The 24,586-nt window shown below is 43.4% G+C and overlaps 1 protein-coding gene across 6 annotated transcripts in view; it reads right to left on the bottom strand.

Moving 5' to 3' along the window:
* Window positions 1–24,586, bottom strand: part of ANKRD27 (ankyrin repeat domain 27) — a 595,879-nt gene that overhangs the window by 275,375 nt on the left and 295,918 nt on the right. For all 6 annotated transcript variants that reach the window (XM_085639132.1, XM_085639135.1, XM_085639137.1 and 3 more), the window contains 3 exons: window positions 16,771–16,886; window positions 8,605–8,697; window positions 471–668 (listed from right to left, as the gene is read on the bottom strand). In XM_085639132.1, coding sequence (XP_085495258.1) covers window positions 471–668; window positions 8,605–8,697; window positions 16,771–16,886 — 407 coding nt within the window. The remainder of the gene's footprint in view (window positions 1–470; window positions 669–8,604; window positions 8,698–16,770; window positions 16,887–24,586) is intronic.

Below are 24,586 nucleotides of genomic sequence, written 5' to 3'. Positions count from 1 at the left end.
ATCATAGCTTGTTTGGCATTCAATAGATACATTCTGCACAGCTGATGTGATAACATTCAAATATATTTGAATGCTGCATCAGTACCATCCTGTTAACTGCTTCTAAACGTAACAAACAAAATTCAAATAATGTGTGTCAAAAATAGATATGTTTCCAAGTACATTTTTTATTCAAAAGGAGAAGCAAATAATTATTTTGAGCATACCCTTGAGCTTCTTATTTAACCTGTGTAGCTTTAGAAGCGCCAGATCCAAACAAATGAATCTACTTCCTAGTGCATACATTATGGCACTTACCTTCCTAGACTGCTGCAAGGAGACTTTTTTATTTGGCTATTTTGCCACACCTAGGTCTACTAAATTATTTTGTGTTCAAGACCTGACTCTCCTGGACCTATGCATGACATGCCTAATTAAACAAATACATAAAGTGGAAACAAAATGTGTATTTCTGTCAAAATAAAGAATACCTTGGGATTTAAAGCACATTGCATGGGAGTCTCCTTCATTCGGTTTTTTACGTCTGTACTGGCTCCGTTCTGTAACAGCACTTCAATAATTCCTTGATAGCCCCATCTAGCAGCTATGTGAAGAGGGGTGTCTCCTTTTTCATTTCCAATATCAAGTCTGCAGGAGTGTACATCATAATACACCAATGCCTTCACACACTAGAAGAAAAGAAAGACAAATGCCATCCACATCCAATGGCAAAACATACTTATTCTTTCAAACTCTTAATCTTATAGGCTCCAACAAAAGTTTATCATCAATTGCAGATTAGAGAAAGACCATGGCTCAAACAAAACCATGTCTATTAGATATGTTGTAAAAGTGTATATCAGTTGCTCTGTCCAAGGAACAGCACCACAAAAAAGAACTTTAGGGTGGAGTTAAGGGCCTGGATGTAAAACAAAGAATTCACAAATGTTGAAGAGAGGCAGTTCCGGAATAAGACATTAGGGCTAGGCTCTATACCCATCTCAGTCTTTCATTACTATTAAACAGTACAAGCCCTTGCACTTTTTGATGGGAACCCATCCCCTACTACTGATCTAACTCCACTGTGCATGTTTGGGTAAAGATATGTTTTAAAACATCTCTGAGCGCAGGGCTTTTCAGTCCTGTCTGAGACTGTTGGAGGTATCATGGTTCAAACCTGCCTTTCATGCATTTCTTAATTCTCATGGCGCAGGTTGTAGTGGGGTCAGATTTCAGTGGTTCCACCCACAGTATATAAGAAGATGATAAAGGGTGGAGTCGAAGATGAGCCTAAATATACCCTTTGTCATCTTGTCACTGGGGGAATGAATGAAAGGCAGTTCCCAAACCTTCCTTTGCCAGCAGAGGGCCGGTCAGTCTCCAATTTACTAGCAAGTACTAGATAAAATGTAAATCTGATATCCTTGCAAGTCTACCCATTACTATTGGCAACATGTCCGCTGAAATTATTCCATCTCTGAATCATGGCACAAGTACGGCCCTCTCAGTACAGAAACCCCCAATGTCTACGCTGGTCTCAATATTTGCACCAAGTAAAATGGTCTGTGAACCCTATATTCAAACCAGGGTCCCATAGCTTTCAAGTTCCACAAAAACCCATCACATGTGAGAAAGCCTCGGGTGGTTTAAGTACATGTGCCAGAGGTTCACTTAATTGTAAATTCCGACAACTTGACATTGATTGCCCGGATATTCTGGGCATCCTGCTCACGCACTATGAAAATCTTAGGATTGCTATTTTTTGTATTTATGCCCGAGGGGCGAAAGGGTGCTAGGCTTCTAAAACCTTGCAGACCCTTGAGGACTATCGGGAAAGGAGTTCTCTCCATTATCACCTTATTCGGTCAGGGGATTTCAACACCACTATGAACCCCTTGACATAGATGATGTCCAGCTAACTAATGAACCTCTGGATATCCCCCCTATAAAAAGATGGGACACAGGCTGCTCTTCAGCTTAAGGCTCTTCCCATTGAGTATGGGCCAGGGCCACCAATGGCTGAACAAGACCCGACTTAAAGGGGTCCCACACGATCAATAAACAAAACCACATGAGCAGTATCAACCATATTTTAGTCGATTTACGTCTCTGGGCAAAAGTTGATGACAGTCATTTAAGTAAGGACGGAGAGCGATCACAACCCACTGTCTCTTTCTATGTCTGCCTATTGTGACAAACACCCCTCCAATCATTGCCTACTTTCCTATACAGGGGATATCAAGTCTACAAATAAAATGCGGCACCTAAAATGGCGCCAATTAGTAGCCCTTCCGGATATCTTATTTGCCATTACTCCAAAGGTTCTCTCCTAAATAGAGGCTGACTCTAGGAGTGATGTAGACTTTGCAACCTTTACCGACCTGCACAAAGTCTTTTTTTAAAGTATTTTGTCATACTTTACAATCTTTGGACCGCAACCCAAGAAGCATGGCCCCAAATTTAGCTCTTGGTTTAATGGGGAATGTGGTGATCTAAATAGCATTTTGGTACAGGTCATAAAAGCAGAGGATGTTGCAAGCATCCCTGTTACAAGAAAGACTTCTAAAAATGGCTTTAGTTAAAGCACAAATCTTCATGAGAACTCAAGGAATCAAGAGTATGGAACAAACGCGTAATGGAACTGAAAGTTCCACCTCAACTGAAAAGCATCCCCCAAGGTTTCCCTCAATGAATACTGAAGATTGCAGAACAAGTCTACCTGAGGAGTGCCCCACTGGGCGGAGATGTCCTGGACTACCTCTGGTAGAAGATGCCACTAGTCGATAGCTCAAGCTGTCTGCTCTGCCATTCATAGACCCCCACTAGATGATTGGTGATGAGCCAAGTCCCTTGATGGTGTGCCAAGGACCACAGTCTCAAAGCTTTCAAGCATAGGAGGTGAGACACCTACTTCTCCTTCTTTGTTAACGTACCACATCGATGTTTTGTTGTCTTTCAAGATCTGGGAGGACCGACTTCGGATGGTGGGATCGATGGCCTTAAATGCCAGCTGGATCGTCTGCAGATCCAGCAGGTTGATGTAAAGAACCTGCTCTTTTGGAGACCAGAGGCCCCTGATCTCAGATCCTCCAGATGGGCTCCCCAGATAATGGTAGAAGCATCTGTCACTACCGTAGTCACAGTCAGAGGTGGAGCGAAGTTCGCCTCATTCCTTCATCAAGCCACTTCCACTGCACCGCTGGTGGAGATTACAAAAGATCTTCCCTGTACTGGAGCCACTGTGTGTAGGCACTACTGCATGGCCTTCATGTGCCAAAGTGCCTACGTGATCAGGAGAATGCAGGAAGCCAGCAAAGCTAGGAATCTGAGGGTTCTTAGGGCTGGTACTCTTGCACTTTGGTGAAATGATGGGGCCATTTCCTGGATATCAGTTATCCTCTGAGGCAGAAGAAAGGCATGGTGAAGGCTGGTATCCAGTAATGGTCATATGAAATGGAGACACGGGAGGACAACAGGTGAGATTTAGGCTTGTTCACCGAAAAACCCAGACCGTACAGCAGGGATGCTGTTGACTGCAGATGGCATGACACCAGCCCTGGCAAACTAGCTCTGATTAGGCAGTCGTCCAGATATGGAAAAATTGGGATGCCTGACCTTCTGAGATGGTCTGCAGCTGCTGTGATCTCCTTAGTGAAGGCCTGAGGTGCTGATGTTAGGTCAAAGAGAAGTACTGCAAAACTGGTAGTGGGTACAACCCACTACAAATAGCAAGTCCTTCTGGTGTGACCGTAGGATAGGGATGGTGAAATACACATCATGTGGATCAAGTAACACCATCCAGTCTCCAAGTTCCAATACCAGTAGAACTTGAGCTAGGGTCAGCAGCTTGAACTTTTAATATTCGAGAAAGAAGTTCAGGTCCCTGAGTTCCAGGATGGGACAAAGACTGCTGACCTTTTTGGGCACGAGGAAGTAACAGGCGTAACATCCCTGGTCCCACTCCTGCTCTGGTACCAACTCCAATCACTTTCAACAGAAGCGCTGCAGTATGGCTAGGTGGTATGAGGGTGGAGAAGAGGAAGGAGGAAGTGAATGTAACCTGAAGAAAGGGGAGGGCTTAGCTCTTTGCAATGATTTGAAGGAACCCCGTGGTCCGAAGTAAGGCCCTTCCAGACCGGAAGAAAATGAGACTACTGCCTTCAAAAGGCTCCAGGTGAACTTGGGGAAACAAACTAGATTAGCTTGCCTGGCAGGGCGGGAGAGGAGGAGGAAGAAAAAGGAGAAGGGTAGCAAGGCAGATACACTGTGCTTTCGCTGGCTCTACAAGAGGATTAGGATGCTGTGGGAGTTACGGCTTATAATGTCTTGAACAAAAGGAAGGGGGAGAGGATGTGGTCCAATGGCTAGGGCGGTCACCCTCAAATCGAACCGCGTTCGAGTCTCGACAATGACGCTTAACATCCCGTGATTCTGGGCAAATCACTTAATCTCCCCATGCCTAACAAAAATGAATGTGTCCTTGTGTAAAGCGCTCCGATACCTGATACCTTTGGGTCAAGTTCGCCCTATATAAAACTAGAAAATTAAAAAACAAAACAAAATCCCCTCTAAAAGATTGAAAGCTGGCGGTAGTAGGAGCTGCAGGCCGAGGGAGGGTGTAGTGGACTTGCTGGTTTTTAAACGTACTAAAGCTGTATCAGCCATATCACCAAAATGTCACATCCCATCAAAAGAAACGTTCATAAGTTTTGATTGGAGTTACATGTGCGGATCCAAGCATGTCTCCAAATGGTCATGGAGGTGCCACATGCCACAGAATGTGCAGGGTCAACGCCTGATTTTATAATGTAATATTCAACAGGCTGTTAACAAAACATGCACATATAGTTGCAAAAAGGAAATAAGGGTAACTCAAAGGGTTTAAAGGATATGCAAGGAGCACTATGCATTTAGAACAAGTATAGAAAACAAAAGTATCAGCACTGATTACACTGGATGTGGGTGTAACCCAAAAAACGTGTACACCTAAGTGTTCCTGAAATACAAACTGGATGGCGCTAGAGACAAGTGACACAGCGAAGAGTGGCGCAGGGTGGCATTAGTGACAATATTTACAAGTTACTCTAAGGTTCACAAGTGATTATTTAGAAAAATGATTTACAGAGGATTAACAATTTTGCGAACCAGAGATTTGCACCAAGAGTTGTGCTGGGAGGTCAACAGCGTTTCGACCTGTAGTAAATTATGGTCATCTTATTGACCAGGTTACAATTTTGTTCGTGCTGACCTGGGTATGGACGGGGATCGGTGAATCACGGAGATAGGTTGGGAAAGCCAGAGGTTAAAATGCAAAACTAGCCGGGGTGCACCGGAGTGAGTTTCAAGGGCTGCAGGAACGCTGAATCCAGGCAAATGGTTGGGGTTCAGCAGTATGGATTGTGACCAGTGTCATCACAGGGACATCCGGTTTACGAAAATATGGGGGCCAACTACAGTTGCCAGACAGAAGAGGATCCCAACGGACCTCTAACAAGGATCATTGACCCTTCCCTAGGCCATCAATTTCCAGCCCCCGGAACCAATTGAAATGACGCAGGTTATCGACCCCCATGTCTACGTAAACCGGATGACAAAGCTCAAGGGTGCTGGATGAGCCAAAAGGAATGCTGTGCCACCTACAGCTGGACTATAGCGTTGGCCTACTTACCTAGGTGGACTGCTGGAGTGGAAGAAGGGATTTCCCCAGGCTGCCAAAAAGGGCTCTAATATAGTTTCATTAAAACGAATAAATGGTTTGGACGTTCAAGAGGAAGGCAAAAGGACTTCTGTGAGAATGCTGGTCTTGGTTTCTGTGGTGGGAAGTTGTAAAATCTACAACTTCGACACCCTTCAGTATCAGTTTGTGGAAAGAAAAAACTACTTCAGGCATTGGTGGACCAACGGGGAAGTCCATGGCTAGCTCAGGAGACATGTCTAAACCACTGGCAGAGGACATTCCTTGAAATTCATAAGAATCATGCCCAGTTCCTCCATATGACATGAAATCAATAGGATCAGAGTGCGTCCCAAAAAAATGTCATGTAAAACATTTCTATTGCCTTCCTCCTCCGAAAGACGTTAGGTATCCCTATGAAATTTGATTCGAGGGGTGACAAGGTGTGCTGTATCTGTGGTGCTGCAGCTGTATCGGAGGTGGTGGTGGCAATTGCTGAGGTGCTGTGTATCTGAGCGCCAGTTCTGAACAGTGTGGCTCTGGCGCTGGATCAATCGGAGCGGTGTGGAAGAGTGTTGGATGTAAGGGCATGAAAATCGGAAGCCGGTAAGGTGCTGCCAGCTCCAAAGCCTTCAAAAAGATATAATACATAGTGTTATGGTACACCACTGGGTCCAACCCTGGGGTTGGGAACTCAGGGAAGATCGCACCACATTCGGAACATCGGGCGGTGGCTGCACAGGTGCCAAAGGTCCGGCTGTAGCAGAGTCCAGTGGCGCAGCAGGGCTGGGGGACCACCAAAGTCAGGTCAACGAACTCCTGCTTCAAAGATGAAGGTCCTGTGGAAGTCTTACAGAAAAAGGGAGACTTACATTTAGAGTGTTTCTTCGACTTCCAATGCTTCTTTTTTTGTCCACTGATGAGGAGGATGGAGACCTAGAGTGATGCAATTGACCGCTTGCAGCATTGATGGTCTTTCCTGGCCTGGCCATGAAGAGCTTAGTCTCCTGCTTTTTTATAGCCTCAGGGTACATGCTGAGGCATGAAAAGCAGACCCAGGACACCTGGAGTGGCCCCAGGCACCAAAGACAAACTGTCCCTCACAAACCCTGCAGGGTGTGAACCCTGATTTCCTGGGGAGATGAGGAGGGAGAAATGGTACTGCTTCAAAATGATTTTTTGTGAGGAAACTCCTCCGAGAGAACCAAGCTCAGGCCCCACAGCGAAGGTGCAGAAAAAAACCAGAATGGAGTCGTTGCCCTGGGGGGCAGATGCTTTATGGCCTCAGTGACACGGACGTCACTTCTGGCTTCGACAGAGTCCAGCGCCCTCAACCGGCGACTTGAGAGCTTTGAAGTTTTCAAGGTCCAGTCTTGTGCCTGGGATAGTTCTACAGGTGAGGACTCTGCATGTAGAGGTATCCATCAGATGATTAGTGTTATCAACCTTAGTTTCATACTGCAGACTAAAGTGCAGCTTGTACCCCCTTTTCAAGGAGGGGACACAGTACACAAAGTAAGCTTGAAGTAGACTGTTCTGGAAATGGGTGCTCAGCCAGACAGGGACAACTCCTTTTGCAATCAGACAAAAAAAAGAGATACCTCCTGCACAAGTGCCAGCAACGTCTCTGTGACTTCCAGTCTGTGCACACTGTTCCCCCATATAATGACCAGCCAGTATGAGCTCTTGCAAAAGTTCAGACATGTTTTGCAGGACCTCACACAGAGTTCAGACTAGCAAGATGTGAGCGTCACTGCCTTTAGTTTCCAATGATGATGATCTCCATAAACTAAGATCTACAGAAATCCAAGATGAAGAGAAAAAGCTGAGCAGAGCTCAGAGTGACTGTCACAACGACGTGCAGCAGAAAATCTGAGGGTCTGGCTTCTGTGTGGAGTGTTTTAGAGGGTGATGATGTCAGATTGGCTGTGTTTCAACTTTGTTTCTTTTTACAAATGCGTATGGATGGGCTACTTCAGTGACTGTGCAATGGATTGTTGCCTATGATGATATGAATTACTACTATTATAATTTTACTTTGAGACTCCCACCTCGACGGCGGGGATAATTCAAGCATGTGAATCTATGAAAGATCCAATACTGAATAAGGAATATTGAAAAAAAGAGTAGTGTGTGTACTTGATAAACCGGATGTGTTTTCAGCATCCGCACTTACTAGGTCTGAGATACACACTAGCCGTACGCTGAATGCATTGGGTATTATGAATTAAATATATGGCTAAAACAATGGCATTCAAAGATTAGGAGATTTGAGAAAATACGCTTGGTAAATTCCAAATTTAGTGTATTCAAAAAAGAGGTTACAATATTAGCCTTAGCATATTCAGAGGATTTTTTCTAACGCTTCTCTGATATAATAAGTATATTGCGATACTTTGTCAACTCACTCATTTGGACAAGTCGATTTTTTATAACATAACATTTTTGTAGTAGCTAATCCCAATGACAAATAGTTTATTTGTTAAATTCTGCATATCTTTTGTTACGGTCACGTATATAAAAGAACCATTAAATTACTTTTTATCAGAAAGTTCTGCCTTTATAGATGGGAAATTTAAAGAGCAAGGGATTGTGAATGACATACGTTTAAGGAAGGCTCAATCTTTAATTCTCTTAGATCCCCAAGTATCAAGCACTACACCAAGGAACGCATCTAGTTGCCATCCTAAATTTGGAAACAAGTCAGTGTGCTTTGATGCTCATTAATGAAAAGTGATGTAAACAGAATTATTGGCAGTAACTTTAGCTGCTATCAACTAAAGCAGGTGCCACAAGATTCAAACGCATATAGTAAGCAGTGCAGCACACATTTTCATGTCATCAAGAGTACAGTTTCAGAACACAAATTTGTAATGCAAAAATAATTAAAATGCTTAACTACATGAACATTTTTTAGAATATCCAGCTACATGGCAACAATAGCTACTCACATCTTCATGGCCATATGTGCAGGCTAAATGAAGTGGCGTGTTTCCATTATTATCTTGAACATCTGTGCTGGCTTTATAGTGCAAAAGGAGAAGCTTTGAAAACAAAAACAATGTTACAAATGTATGGTGTTGCTTGCATTAGTATAATAATAAAAATAGAACCCATGCTATGCCGGTTACATCTCAATGACACTTTAAAACTCCACAAACATGCACTTTTTCATAACATAAAATTACCTTTGCCTTTAATATCTACCATGAACCTACGAAACCAAAACCAACTGCAAATCCATGTTTGAATGCTGGAAAATATGGTCCTCCTTTACGTTCCTTAACCTTATATTTTGAATAATGAACATCCTCATCCCTCCTCATGCCCTTTCTAAAAGAATTTGAAATGCACATAGTAACAAATGTTATCCCCTTTTTGACCCCTCATCCTTCTGATTTTTTTCTTTGCATAATATGAACCTGGTAAAGAGAAGTGATTTTTACAGACAAAAAGAAACACAAAAGAATGTTTCATTAGATAAAAGCTGCACTGATTATGAAAATATGCACCTTTGGTTAAATCACCCATTTTAGCTATGAAAAGCCTCAAGGTCAGATATTCGAATACCAACAAGGTTTTATTTTCATCCCACCACGGTATGCAACGAAGTGCCAAACCAGTTGTGCTATGGTAATGTTAGGTGGTTTACTGTAAAGAACATGAAGGCTCTTTGAAGCAAAATGCTGATATTGGAGTACAACAGTCTGGGACAGAGAAGAGTGCCTTACAAAAGTCAAATGTCAACATGTATTGTAGAGAAGTGTATTTAACCCCTTGTGTACCACGCCCTTTCCCCGCCCTGTGCCGGCCGTTGCATTAGTGGGCGGGGTTCATGACGAGCTGGACTCGTCATGGGCACAGCGCAACCGCGGCCCATGACGAGTCCAGCTCGTCATGGGCACAGAAGGGGTTAAACTCTCACAACAAGGAAGGATCTGTCTCAGGTGATAAAAAGCCATCTTTAATTTGCAATCAGAATTAGGAACAGTAGAGACAACGCCAAATTGAGCGTGGACCTAAGTTCTTTATTGTAGTGTATGATTTAGCCTGGAAAATATAAATAATTTATAAATTTAAAGTCTAATAAGGTACTGCATTTGTAAGACCAGAGCATGCGCTGTTAATATGTTCAACATTGTCAATATACACTGTATCAATGTAGGCTATTTTGAGAAATCTGATCATAAACAATACATCATAATACATTTGTATTCTTTATATGTAAACCACATTTCAGAGGTAGTTTTGCAAAAAGTTTACACTCCTTGTCTATTTCTTTTTACATAGTATAAAACATTGTTGCCATCAAGTTAGACATAATCCTCTTTTGATACAGAAGGTAAAACCCCACTGAAAGTTGCTTCTGCCACAAGCAATCCACTGTAGCGGTCTGTTAAAAACTGCCACATGAAATGTACATTTATACGACGGATAAGAGTATTCAGATTATTGACAATGTTAGCATGTCAAGGCTCTTGGGTTTACTGGATTTCAAACTTGGCCCATTATCAAGAATAAATCCAATAGCAGTGTACCAAAAATAAATCTACAAATCTTTGATAACAATTGAACTTCAAAAAGACACTGGCTTTATACTTAATAGACCAATTTTAGAGACAGAAATTCACAAAGGGGCTCAAGAACTACCTCAACATGAAATGAATAAAACCATTACTCTTTGCTGTTCAAACCACAATAAAGTTGCAAGTCTCCACTGTGGAAAATCTAAGGACTAATGAGCCTAGCGTTCTGAAACCTTTCATGCTTGCTGGAAGCTGCAAAGAGGGAGGTGTATGTCTTTATTTAGTCTGCAAAGGTAAACTGCCTTCCAGACCATTGGGTGGTAGAGTCTGGACCAACAGGATATTCTGGTTGTAAAATTTGAGAACTTTATTGTATTCTACATAATCCTAATAAACTGATGTTTGACTCCAACAAATGTTGCACCAATGTGGCAGGTGACTTCATTCTAAGACCTTGAGCTACATGTTTGGAGACTAGAAAAGGGTAGGTGAAATTGTATCTTCTTATAATAATACGTTTTCAGTTTTTAATGTGCATCTGTATTCCTTAGTAATTACCGTTCAACAAAGTAGCTTAAATTGTTTTCAGGATATTCCACTTTAAAATACACTGATGTCTGGCAAGTTCCTTGGGATACTAGTCACCAAAAGTTAAATTAAGGATGCCATAGCGTAATTAAAATTAGGGACATCTTCTGGGCCAGATGACTTATCTTGAATTTTTCAACACGCTAGCTGATTTAATGGCACCAAAGTTAGGAGACCAACATACATGAAATACGAGAAAGGTTTCCGTAGCTTTCAAAAGGCTATTGTTGTGCTACTAGAAAAATTAGACAAAGATTTCAGAATTACCTCAAATTCTCACCCTGTTGTTAATCAGTATTGATTGTAGAGTACTTAGGAGGCTTGATAACCTCAATTCAGAGTTCAGGTAAAACAGACAAGTTTCAGTTTGAGCAAGAATGGTTAATCAAATATGTGCTTGTTATATTACCTATTAAACACAAACGAATATAGAAGAAAGGAGATAGCTGAATTTTCACTTGAAGCAGAGACCTTCTTGTAGCACTCGCTTAAATGAAACAATACGTATGATATAATACGTATGATAACTTTATTCATCTCATACAATGTTTATGACTCCCAAGGGCATTCCTATTTATGAGTGATCCCAACTCCTCCTTTTTTACGCCTATCTTGAAGGTGGTTAAGCTGCTATCATCTTTAACAGATAGTATATTAATTACTGATAAGTATAAGATTTTTCTTATATCCAACCATTGCTAATTAAGAACTAACATGAAAGAGTGAACTGAGGTGGCAAAAACCAACTTGGAAATACTTACACTTTACTGCATCAAATAAGACAATTCAATCAATATTTATAAAGTTTTTAATGTAATGGTAGGGAGTTTACTATTACATTTGATCTGGTGAAGTCATTTTAAAACAATCAATTATATTACTGGGTTATAAATACACTTTTTTCCAAAATATGTACATCAACTTATGATTCCAATAATGCTGCTCCATTTGGAGCTTTATAGAAAATTAAATTTCCTCATTTCTACATTTCTGAGAGCAGGCTAAAGACCTACACCTCTGCTGGCTGAGGTAGAGGGACAGATAAAACTACGACTGGCAGAAAAGCCACGATATTTAATAAATATTATGGCATGTTCACCTTAATATACCCAAATGAATTGGCTAAGTGCAGATAATACAGAAACAATGAAATGGGTTCTGAATGAAGAGAAGTGTGTTGCCCCTACTGGAGGGAATTTATTGCCCACTGGAGAGACCCTGATGTTTCAAGAAGACAATGATTCAAAAGATTAACGTTCAAGAACATTGAGGAGAATGTTAAGATGCATAGTCATCTTGTCAAATGTAATTGAGGAATCTCAATTAAGTCAATTAAAATACTTACATTAAATGATAAGCTGCTCAACAGGCCCATAGGGAAAGGAATAGGTCTTGTTTCACTTAAACAAGTTACTAATGCCAGTGGTATCAAATCATTTGACCGTTTACATTCACAATCTGGCCTAGCTATCAGTCTGAGGGGAAGAAGTGTTTTGGACTGAAAACCACCTTTATTCATCCTCAGTTAGAGCCAGCTGTGAGGAGTTATGTAAATTATTAAATGCTACCAACGCTTCACATATGTATGTGATTAAAACATGGAAATACTGCCATTGTCAAAAGGAAGTCTGAATTGAAAAGGGAAGACAGTAAAACAAACTTTAACAATGATTGCAGGAATGGCTAATGGACCAGATGCTAAAAGCGGTCTTCTTTTGCTGGTGTAACACAGATGGTTTGCTTTTTTAGATAAATCATTCACTGTGAAAAAGTTACATTTATTACGTTGCAGCTAGGTGAATTGATATGATGGCATTGCAGTCCTCATGAAGGAACTCTGCAAAATGCAGTTGAGTGTAAAGGGTTTGACACAAGTTCTTTAGAACTGACTAAATCTACTATTAATTTTAGAATTGATCATTTCTGGCAGATGGGACCTCCAATGACCAATTTGATAACTGGTGGAATTGAATAATAAATACCACTTGGCTAGTGACTTTTGATGTCTGAACAGGGAACTATTCAGTATATTTGACTGTTTAATACACATATTGAAGGAAGAACCAGAAAACAAGGTCACTCAAAAGATGCAAACCACTTATATATAGGTCCTCTTGGAAAACGTTCTCAAACAAATGCTATGAAAGATCAATCAATCAATAATTTATTTGGTGGCAGTTAGCCATCCATAAAAGCAATATATAAAAACAGTACAAGATTAAAAAAAATATAAAAATACAATTCATGTCATCGAGTCAAAATATATGCCCAATTCTACCGGTGGACCACATAATAATAAGAACTTAAAATGAGATCACAATACCATTATGTAACGTTAATAAAGGACAAAAGTGCGTCAATAAAAATCAACAAAATATAAAAGACCTTCACATCTAGATGGATTGTTTCCCGCATTCACACAAAGTTCCTAGAGCATAGTTGGCTGAAATTCAGCGAAACTAGAGCAAAGAAGGGGGGACAAAAACCTTGTATTGGGTCCGCCATGCACTCCCCATCTCTCCCAGCAAACAGACTTTTTTTTTTTTTTTAAATCACTGAAAATATTCCTATATTTATTATCAGCACATTTACACTTGCATTTTGAGTCACAGTCAGGTCCACTGGTATTATGCAGCAGGGACCCACAAATTATGAGGCAAGATGGACTAAATTATGTCGCAAGAAAAGACACATTATGTTGCATGATGTGGCACATTTTATGATGGTATTCGTTATTTTGCAACTTTTACACATGATGGCTCTGCAAAGATTTCACCTCATTAGTAACAGTTTTTTTTTTTTAAAGTTTTTTTTTAAATGTGTTTATTGAATCAAAAAGCATATAGACACACATATATATGCATGGTAGATCATGTCAACAAGAGCAAAAAGTGAACCAACCCCAATTCGCACACAAAGTGGAAACAGCGATTATCCGCCTATTGCATGGCTTTAACTTTTTCACATTACCCAGCAGGCAGAGCTCCGGCTTGCAATGTACAGGTTCCAACACAACTTCCGTGAGAATATGCGTAACCTTGGACCAGAAAGCAGAAATTCCAGGACATATGTAAAAAATCAGCGTCAGCATGCCCACACCTCACACAATTAGCAGTTTCATGCAAACCATACTTATGAAGTTGCAATGGGGTATAATAAAATTGGTGCACATATTTCAAGTGGATTAGCCGCAGATTGCAGTTCGCCGTGAGGCGACCTGTTAGCACACAGCAGTCTTTCCACATATCCACTGTAAGTGCAGGTCCCAGCTCATCAGCAAACAGACTTAGAATTGTTTTTTTTTTTATTGCAGGAACATACAATGGCAGTAGATAAACAAGAAATAAAATACACTTGGCGCAGATTGCGCCACCCGGCATTACAGCTTAAATTTACACACTGTATCTTGTTACTTGGAAAGAAGTGAAGAAATTTTCTTTCTGGTGTAAAAGCCTATAAAAAGGATCTCCAGAGTGGGCACAGAATGCAAGTATAGATACGCAGGTCAACATTGCGTGAAATGTGCCCCTCTTATAATAGGTATAATATAGCGCTTCCTCTGGTGGGTAAAAACTTGCACAAAAAAAACACCACTTGCATAATATTCTGTTCCATTACATCACTGCAGGGACAGCTAGATAAAATTTTGGAACAATCATTCATATTTGGGAAACTGACCAATCCATGAAAGGTACCTAATCTTAAGCGGGTCGGCACAAATTTATGTCTTGCATTTAAAACTGCTTTAAGATAGGGTAGCATATCATACTATACTTAAAATCATTTGATTTTTTGAGAACACTAGGTTTACAGATTTCAGATGCAAGTCTAACATTCTCCAAATGGATCATTAAAAAAAAAAAAAATTAAAGTCTCTTCTATTGGGAGGTAGTGTTTCAGCCTTCTCAAAATACTCAGGATAACCCAGATCATTACAGAAATGATGGATATAGACAAGCCATGGAATGTGCGGACATAGACTTGATTTAAGAGAGCCCTCGATTATTGCACGATTTCAATCAGTATGTATAGAAGTCCATACTTTATAGCAAAGTAAAATAGGCTGTAGCAGGATCAGATCTGTAATGAATGGAGCTCCAAGTTCGGCGTGACATACCTGTACTGAAGTACTTTTCAGGATGGCAAGATGATATCTAAAAAAACTTCTTCTCCACCAGTTGAATCTCTCTACATTTCTTTTATCCCCACATGCCTGCACCATAAAGTGCAACACTAAAACATTTAACTTTGTAGATTGACATTATCAGTGCAGGTGGATCAGAACCCAGTCGTTTAGCAAACCCTCTGAGAGCCATACAGGCTTTACCGAATTGCAACTTCCTATCTGAAATAGCCTTCTTCCATAGGCACTCGTTATCAAATAAAATCCTCAGATACGAAAAACTATTGGTGATGCCTATAGTTGTACCATGTATTTTTAGGTCTCGGCAATTAGTGGTGCTCTTCCCGCATTTCATAACAAAAGTGTTAGACTGGTTTACTAAAAGACCAAGATCCTGCATATATTCAGCAATATTTGTCAACGAGGACTGATGGGCGAAAGGAGTACGTGCCATAAGGACGGCATCGTCGGCATAGAGGAAAGCCAGTACAGGGCGAGTCCCCACTTGTGACGATGCAACGAGCTACGAGCACAGCACCCACATTACTTATATAAAGAAAGAATATGAAGGGGGACAGGAGACAGCCCTGCCTCACCCCCCTCTCCACCCCAAATGCTTCAGTGCATTCCCCTCTAACACCATATCTTACCCTAGCTTTACAGCCAGAGTACAAGTCCCTCAAAAAACAAATGATCGGCATCTCTACCCCCAGCTCTTTCATAATTGACCACAATTTGGCATGCATAACACAGTCTAATGCTGAGGAGAGGTCAACAAAAGCTAAATACATATTTCCTTCTTTGATTTTAACATATCTCCCAAGTAACATTCTTAAATTCAATTGTTCCAACGCCAGAACGAAAACTGTATTGTAAGTCTGATAAAATGCTATGTGTATCTGCCCAATCTTGTAATCTATTAAAAATAATGCGGCCCGTAATATTCACCAGGGAGTCAAGTACAGAAATTGGCCTGTAGGAGGCCAGATTAGATCGATCTCCCATTTTATAAATAGGGATGATAATTGATTCCGACCATGTGGGTAAAAACCCAGCAGTGCAGCATGCACTGAGAACTATTGTCAGTAAAGGCCCCCCATAAAGCGATTTTGGCTTTATACAGATCTGGGTGAATTGCGTCCTGGCTTGAAGCTTTACTCGCCAATATAGCATCACATATTGAAGGAAGAACCAGAAAACGAGGTCACTCAAAAGATACAAACTACTTATATATAGGTCCTCTTGGAAAAGGTTCTCAAACAAATGCTACAAAAGATCAAGGAATCTTAAGTAGGTTGATAAACATCTATGAATTAAATGGAAGAAATTATGCCACCAGATTATTTTTTTGATTCTCAGCTCTGCCAATATTTCCTCTCAATCTACAATTGATTTTAGGTCCAGGTACTTTACTTTTTCCTTGGCAGTTTTTACCCTGTGTATCTTTTGTTTGTCAGCTGTACCTCAATTTTGTACTTACTGGCCATAGATAACACCACATTGTTGTACATACCTATATTATTAACATCCTCACATTTTATAGCTTGACTCCTTTATGCTTATAAGTACATGGGTCACACTTGATCAGATTATAGTTATTTATGACCCTTTTTTTTTTTTTACACAAGGACTGTGGACACTCTTTGTAGCATTATACGAATGCGCTATGCACAAATTCAGTACTGTGGCGGGATTTATTGTATCTTTACATTACTTATAATGATCGCCAATAATGTCATACATGTTTATAAGAAGCAGTTGTTGATTTGGAGTTATATTCTCATATATATAACAAAAGAAAATGTTCTGGAAAATTAAGTAGATGCTTGACCTTAAATTATCATTACACTAACTACAGTCTTGATTTGATATGTGCTTACTGTTACGTTCTGAAATCCCTTCTGGCAGGCAAGGTGAAGAGGAGTTGATCCATGGTAATCTGTGGCATTCACGGCAGCCCTTTTTGATACCAGCAGGTCAATGAATGGTGCTTGCCCTTCAGGGAAAAAAACCACACTGAAAATTAAACAATTCCTTCAACAAAAAAACTGCATTTTAGAGGAAAGCACACAATGAAAGCATTTCTGAAGCTTTGTCACAGCTTGCATTTTTATAATTGCCCAAACAAAAAAGTGTGAGTCACAATCTTTTAGTCATCAATGTCCTTAAAGGCATTGACATGGTCATCTCAAGTTGAGACTGCTTGCTCAGAAATAAATACAACTATTTCAGGATTAAAGGACTCGCTCTATTCAAACAACCAACTGATGAATGCCGTTTAACTAACTAGGAGCTAAAGCATATGAAGGGAAGGCTTCTGCAAACACAACATAAAATATAAACAGCTGGGTTGTAGGAATACTGCACCAATTTGAGTGCATGAGATTAAGATGCTTTGGCACATATTCAGGTTTTCACAAATGATTCTTCACAAAATTCCGTTGATCGAAATGGGGCATAAGAAAAGGAACAGCCCTACGCCCTAAAGCCCTACCACACTTCCTTCTCAAGAGATAATCATTGATCTTTAGTAGTGATCAGGTAACAGGCATCCCTAGGCTTACTTGTCACTAAAAGGAGTTGTCTAAATTATGACTGAAATCAAGATGTCTCTTCAGAAACTATTTCCGTAGCAAGGGAAACCTTCTTTAACCTTTCTGCACGAAGAATAGTGATGCTATTGGTTCTTAGGGAGGTAGATGCAATGGATTTTTTAATGAGCCTAATGTCTATCCATGTTTTGTAAATAATCATCAGGCACCTAATGGCTAACAAAGACTTTGCATGGTATTTATATCTGTCAATACAGAACTGTGCAAGGATATGGCTGTGATGAACAAGTTATGCAACATTGGCAAAACCCTTTCTGGTAGATATTCTATCTAACCGCAAATTCTTCACCTTTAGAATATTCCCCAGGAGTCACAATTGATCCATGAGATTTCTCGTCAGTGCTCCTTTGAGCTACCACGTGGCACCATGTAGCTCCACGTTGACTTCAATCCTCACCAGAAGTGATGGAACAGAGACACATAAGCTCCACCCTCACACACTGTCGCCAGTTTCTTGCTACACTCTTTTCGTGCCCTGTAACACGGAGCTCAAAACTGGCGGTACCTGTGTGCAGATCTCTAACTTGGGACCTTTTCAGATGGTAAAAAGAGACCACTCCACAGTACAGGGAAGTGGGAGGGCAGAGAGGAATCTGCAGTTAAATGAGCTATCCACCAGAAAGAGCTTTACGGAAGGTAAGCAACTTGCTCATCTGATGGATACTTCTAACTGGAGATTCCTCACCTTCAAAATAGATACCAAATCAGTACATCACAAAGAGGAAACTTTGTCGAGTGGGCTCAGATCAAAAAGTCCTGTAGGACCGAAACAGGGAAATTCCCATCCAGTATGAGCTGGTTGTCAAGTTAGTAGTGCTTCATGAACGTGCATAGGGACACCTATGTCGCAGCCTGACAGATGACAAAAACAGACACTCCACAGGTCAACTCAGTAGCAGCAGCCTTGGCTCTGGTGGACTGAGCCTCAAGTCATTTTTGAGGCAGCTTATTGGTCAATTCATAACAAATCTTCATGCAAAGAATATCTACCTTCATAAAGTCCTTTTCTGCACCGCCTTACCGTTTTTGCCCCAGAGATCCCTCAAAAATCTGATTGAACACCCAAGGATCTTTGGTGCGATAGATGTAAAAGATTAAGGCTCTAGCCAAGGGAGCCTCCTTCAAGGGGCAGGCAGGGCCAAGAACACTGGGAAGGTGAGGGATTGCCATGTCTTTTTGCTAAAAGCGACAAGGGGAGTGAATGACTATGGCCCAGTTTCTGAACTAAGTGCATTACTGTCATGTCTGTTTCGATTAGAACTACCTTGCCCTGAAGGTGGGGGGAGGAAGGCTATCAGGACTAGGTGTGTAGAAATGAGTTTTAGGGTAGTTGATGTGGTGCTCCTGACGATAAGGAGCACATACAACTTATATGGTCCAGTGATCAAGATGTGCTCCCCAGGTGGCTTGAGAGGCATCCGTGGTGAAGTGACTTGCGGAATAGTGTCTAGGAGGAGCCTGTGCAACAGGCTGTTGCTGTTCCACCATTGGAGAGAGCAATGGGTTCTGGCGCTTACAACCACTAGATCTTCCCATTGACCCACCGTTTGTGGCTATTGAGCAGAGAGGCACTGTTGTAGCAGGTACATGTGGAGACAGGCATTGAGTACTATGGAAATTCAGGAAGACATGCCCCACAAGAAATTAAAGATTTTGATTGAGAGTTGACTATTTGGCTGAATAAGAGGTAAGAGCTGCTGGAAGGCTAGCACCTTTTGTGGGCTTCAGTAGGTGTAGCACTTGCAATAGAAAGGGCTGGCTTTTATAGGGATTGTAGGTGATATTTTGTGGCATTTCTTGTGAATCAGAGGCTGAGTAGGAGTTAGATGGTAGCCTAATAGTCTGTGGGGCATTGTTGCTTGCTTGTGCCCTTGACCAGCCACCATGTAACTGCCTTGTTGTAATAAAAGGATGTCTTCCTGGAGAATCACCATATAGAACTGTTTGGAGATGGTGTAGCAATTTAGAGGCATGAGGTCCAAGATGGGTCTGAGGGAGCAGTCCTTCTTGGGGATAAGGAAGTAAAGAGAGTAGACCCCCTCCCCTTTGGCGAGGGGGCACCAGCTCTATGACCCCTTTTTGGAGGAATGCTTATACCTTGTCCTGAAGAAGGATAAAATGGTTGCTGTTAAAGGTGTGAGTGAGGTGTGGGCTGTTGAGAGGGGGTATGAGATGTTCTGGCAGTAGCTGTGGTGAACCACTGCTAACTCCCACTTGTCTAATGTGATCTCCTGCCAAAGAGGGAGGAAATTCTGCAGTTCTGACAGTTCTGTGATCTGAGTAGACACAGCTAGTCAATGTTTGGAGGTGGAGGCCCCTTTGCCAGAACCTATCTCGTCCTGGCCCGGTTATTGTTGCCCCTATAGGCACCCCTGTTGTACCGCTGTGCTGCCTCTTGAGGGAATGATTGCTGCTGCTTCTGAAATGAGGGTGTAGAGCCCGCTGAAGCAGCTTTGGAACCTGCCCCGTACACACCGGGTCGAATAGCACCTCGTAAGGGTCTTGCTGGGTGGAAGGGGTGTACCTTCGCCATAAGAGTAGGGGCAACTCTCTGGTGAAGGAGAAGGCAATGGAGGTGGTTTTGGTGATGGAGGACGAAGTGGGGTTGGAGGTGGTGGAGGAGGAGAAAGAAGGGTAATACAGGGGAGAGAACTGGTGCCACTGCCTTTGTGCTTCTTGGGCGTAGGAGCTGAAGGGTGCTCCAAAGATAGCTGTTTCTCGAAAGCTATTTTCTCTGCAGAAGCAAAGTTTATGAAGGTAGTGCTGGAGGGAGCTTTGTGGGGATTATAACCATCCGGGGATTGATGAACAGGCGCTTAGGCGGAGCATCCAACCCCTCATGCAGTCTCTGTAGGACCAGTTGTTCTGCATCATTGGAGCCGGATGTTGACCGCATCCAGTGGCGGTTTTGGCGCCAGTGACAGTCAACAGTGGGTTCGAATGGAGAAAGGCTTCCTTGTCGGCACTGAGGGCATTTATATCTTCGAAGATCCTCGAGGCTTGTGGAGGAATCTTGGTGTAGGAGAGTAGGGTCTGCAATCCTATGATCACCCAGATTTTTTGCTTTTGCTTCATTGGTTTACGACTTTCTCCGGCTGTGGGCCTGCCAATCAGACCCACAGCCTAGCTGTTCTCTCTCGAAATTAACACACATGTACGTTAGGTGCATCCACTAATTGGAACTGGGCCACCTTGTCAGTCCCTGTCTCAGCATACCACAGGTATCCAGGGCATCGGTGTACCCAGGGCCTACCAGGGGCTGAAGCATGTATTATGCCGCCCCTGGAATGGCCGCCCAAATCTGACACAACTGGCTGCACGACAGCTGGGGCCACGTGGTGTAATCACCCGTTGCTGTAGGTGTAGTATTCCTACACCTAAACCCTAAAATGGACACATGGGTTCCTATCAGTCACTCCTATAGCAGGCCTTATCGATCCTGAAGGCAGAGTGCAGGGAATCATGTGGGACGGTGCTCTGGCGCGAGCTGAGCCCGTCGACGGCTTGCGGAACCAAGTCCTAATAGCCGTTCCATGGTGACGCGGGCCAACTACTTTTAATGCATTATAATCCTTGCGGTTATTTGCTAACTTTGGCATCGCATCACCTGTACATGTCGAGTAAGGTGTCATACGAATGGGAATACGAACCCCTCGCCAGTCCTGGTGACGGGGTTAGCATTCCCCCCTTTTAGAGGGACACGACATGGAAGTAACCTTGAACCCCGGTTAAAGTTGACTCAAGCCTCAGCATCACAAAATGGATGCTGCCACCAGACACAAGTCTGACCTCCTGCTGCTGGGGGACCTTCCAGCAAGGGGAGCTTGGACAAAGGGTTTCCTGTCGAGGGCGGTGTTAGCACCGTCCCAGACAGGGTTTGTGTATCCCAGGTAGGCAGGGCTGAAAGGAAGGTGATTGCAAGTGGCACCCCGGTGCTCACTGTGCATAGCCCGGCTCAAACTAGTTTCGGGGGCACACCAGCCCCTGAGCTGGCGCGAAGCCGGACAAAGGTTAGGGGTGTAACCACCCCCCTCCTGGCTCCACCCATAGGTAGAACCTAGTCACGGGCCAGCCCCTTTTCTTAGAATAAAGGTAGGAGCGCGTCCCCTTCCCAAATTGGATAATCAGATAATCGGATAACTCCGAATCACGAACTACTTTCCACGAAAGGAACTCTTGACTATTTCTGAAGACTCTCCCTTGTGGCTAAGGAGTAGCCACCCTGCACCAGCAGGCACCATCTAAGCGCTTGCGGTTTGCTGTAAGTCTCTCCTACGGATCAAGACTGCCCAGCTCGACGAGACCCGAGTTCCATGCCATCTCTGACCTTTTACCTCCCTCATCAGCTCAGCTGAGAGTCGTAGGTGTGACGAGACCTGCGGGACCGGCTATCTTCAGAACCTGCACGACGCTTATCTAGCACGCCCACCGAGGGACCCTCGAGTGAGTGCACCTAGGGTTTGAGAAGCCCTAACCCTGAGCAGCTCCAGCATCGAAGTCTGCCTCCCCAGCATCCACGAGACCTGCGTGGGGGCCCTTCCGCTCCTTGTTGTTCACCGCGTTGTTCGACCACTTGCCGACCGGCTTGTGGCCCTCTTCACGACGCACCACGATTGTTTCATCACTAGTCTGGTTGCTCCAGACTGGCTCTTGCTCCCCTTCAACAGAGGAGTACCACGGACCCTCCTGGTCCACTCCCGACGCCATCTTGACTCCCCCGCTTGGGTGGCCACTGCCAAGATCCGCTGCCCCTTCCTGGGCCCAGCATCATCGACAGCAGACACCTTCGTGGGACAGCTCGCCCTCCCTCCTGGTCGCCGCCGCGCCTCCTGGTCCGAGGAACAGCCGAGTCCGACGTCACCCACTCACCTGGTCGAGGTGACTTCAGCCGGTACCCTCCTGGTACCCACACGATCGCTGGCTAGCGGTTGAGAACTGAGTCCCCTCTGCTTTCAGGTTTTCCTTCACCACCGATCCAGGCTTGGATCGCTCTGAACATCGTCACTGGTCGCCTGCCAGCAACTTCTTCTTTCAGGCTCCTGAGACTACAACGAGGACTTCCGACATCTTGCCGAACCTTCAACCGCCGCAGCCTCTGGGCTAGGTAACTCGAGCATCTCGGTGCTCCATCGCAGGTTCGCCCTACAAGTGTCCAGTTCCTTTTTCGTTTAGTCCCACTGATCGGATCACTCCGGAATCAGTATCTCCAGACTCTAACCATTCGCATTCCACTGTTAGTGTAGATGGTTTCTCGTGCCCCTCGGGCATTTGTGTAAATTGTGCAACTGAAGTATTTTCCTAAGAGTTTTGTAGTGTGCTTAGCTCCCTGACTCATAAAGAGCCAGGGTAGTCTTGTTATAAATAAATATCCTTTTATTTTCATAACAACTTGTGTGGTGTCCTTTCACTTGGTGTTCAAGGGGTATATGTGATGGTAAACAGCTGGCTTAACACGCCCTCTAGAGTTTAGCCTAAAGACTGCTCGTATCCACGCTACTAGGATAGCTGGTCTAAAAGGTTGACTTACAACCAATCATCAATAAGGGTCGTTTGGAATGATACACAGTGATCACTAGAATAGTGAGCACTACATATCAGGCCAACTTCTCACATTGGTGAGCAGCGGTTGGGATTTGAGCTTGCTGTTGTTTTACCACACACGTATCCTAAGAATATCGCAGTGAAAGATCACATAAGTACCCAGGTACATATAACTTAACTTAGAATACTCCGAGTTCTACTGAACCGGCTGTTGTAGTGTAACAGGGCTAGCACACCCTGACTACAACTCTTAGCAAGGGATCAGTAGGTAAACCCATAGTGTAGGTAGGTGCAACACTTACACCTCACTAGAAAAGCATGTCGGTCCACGGAGAGTCTGCAGGGACTCCCTTAGTGGTCAGTGACCCTCCACAGGTCGTGTCACGATATGCAACTCTTAGCTTCAAGGAGATGCGACAACTGTGTGCCTCCAGGAAGCTAAACCAGGGTTCTAACCCTACCATCGCAATACTGATAGGTCTCTTAGAGGCGTACGATGCTAGGAGGTCCTCTAACCCAGGTCCCCCCAGTGCAGATGGGAACATGCCTCCCTTAGAGGGAACCCTCGGTGACCCAGACCTCGACCTCCACACAGAGGAGGAGGACGAGGACGAGTTATCGGGAGACGAGGCAGACAAAGGTCCAGTGGTAGTCGGCAGGCTTACAAGGACCAACTTAAGCAGGCATGAGAATGGAACTGGGGGAGCCCCGGGCCCACGCTCAAGCAGGCTTAACCTTGGGAACGGACGAGCTAGGTCTCTCTCCAGAGGCTCTGGCAGATCGGTTCATACACATGTCTCTCAGGCACCTTCTCAGAGAGGAATGACTTCCCCTCAGAGGAGGGAGCATGAAGCGAAGATGCGGGAGGTCAATCTGAGGATCGAGCGGGAAGAACTTGCCCTCGCCAAAGAAAGACTTGCCTTAGCCCGAGAGCAGAAATTAAGTGGGTTAGATCCCACTGGTGGCAGCATTCTCAATAGAGAGAAAGACAGGGGTATAGACACTAGACACCTGAGTAAAATCGTGCCCCCCTTTAAACAAGGGGACGACATCCACAAGTGGATAACTGCCTTGGAGAGGGCCTGCACTGTCCAGTGCGTCCCCCCAAGTCAGTGGGCAGCTATACTGTGGCTTTCCTTTGAAGGTAAAGGAAGGGACAAGCTCCTCACTACAAGAGCCGAGGATGCTAACAACTACCAAGTCCTGAAGAACACACTGATTGATGGGTTCGGCTTAACCACGGAACAGTACCGGGTGCTGTTCCGGGACACCCAGAAAATTCAGTCTCAGGATTGGGCTGACTTTGTCGATTGTGCCACTAAGGCTTTGGAAGGCTGGTTGCTGGGTAGCAAGGTTACTGATTACACAGGATTGTACAATCTTATCATGCGAGAACAGATTTTAAACAACTGTCAGAACCAATTGTTGCATCAGCACCTTGTCGACTCGGATCTGACCTCTCCCCAAGAATTGGGAAAGAAGGCAGACAGATGGGTCAGAACAAGGGTCAAGCAGAACCAGAATCAGAACCAGGGTGGTCAGA

The sequence above is a fragment of the Triturus cristatus genome, chromosome 12 (genome assembly GCF_964204655.1).
Source record: "Triturus cristatus chromosome 12, aTriCri1.1, whole genome shotgun sequence".
Lineage (NCBI taxonomy): Eukaryota > Metazoa > Chordata > Amphibia > Caudata > Salamandridae > Triturus > Triturus cristatus.
This window is presented reverse-complemented; position numbering and strand designations above follow the sequence as displayed.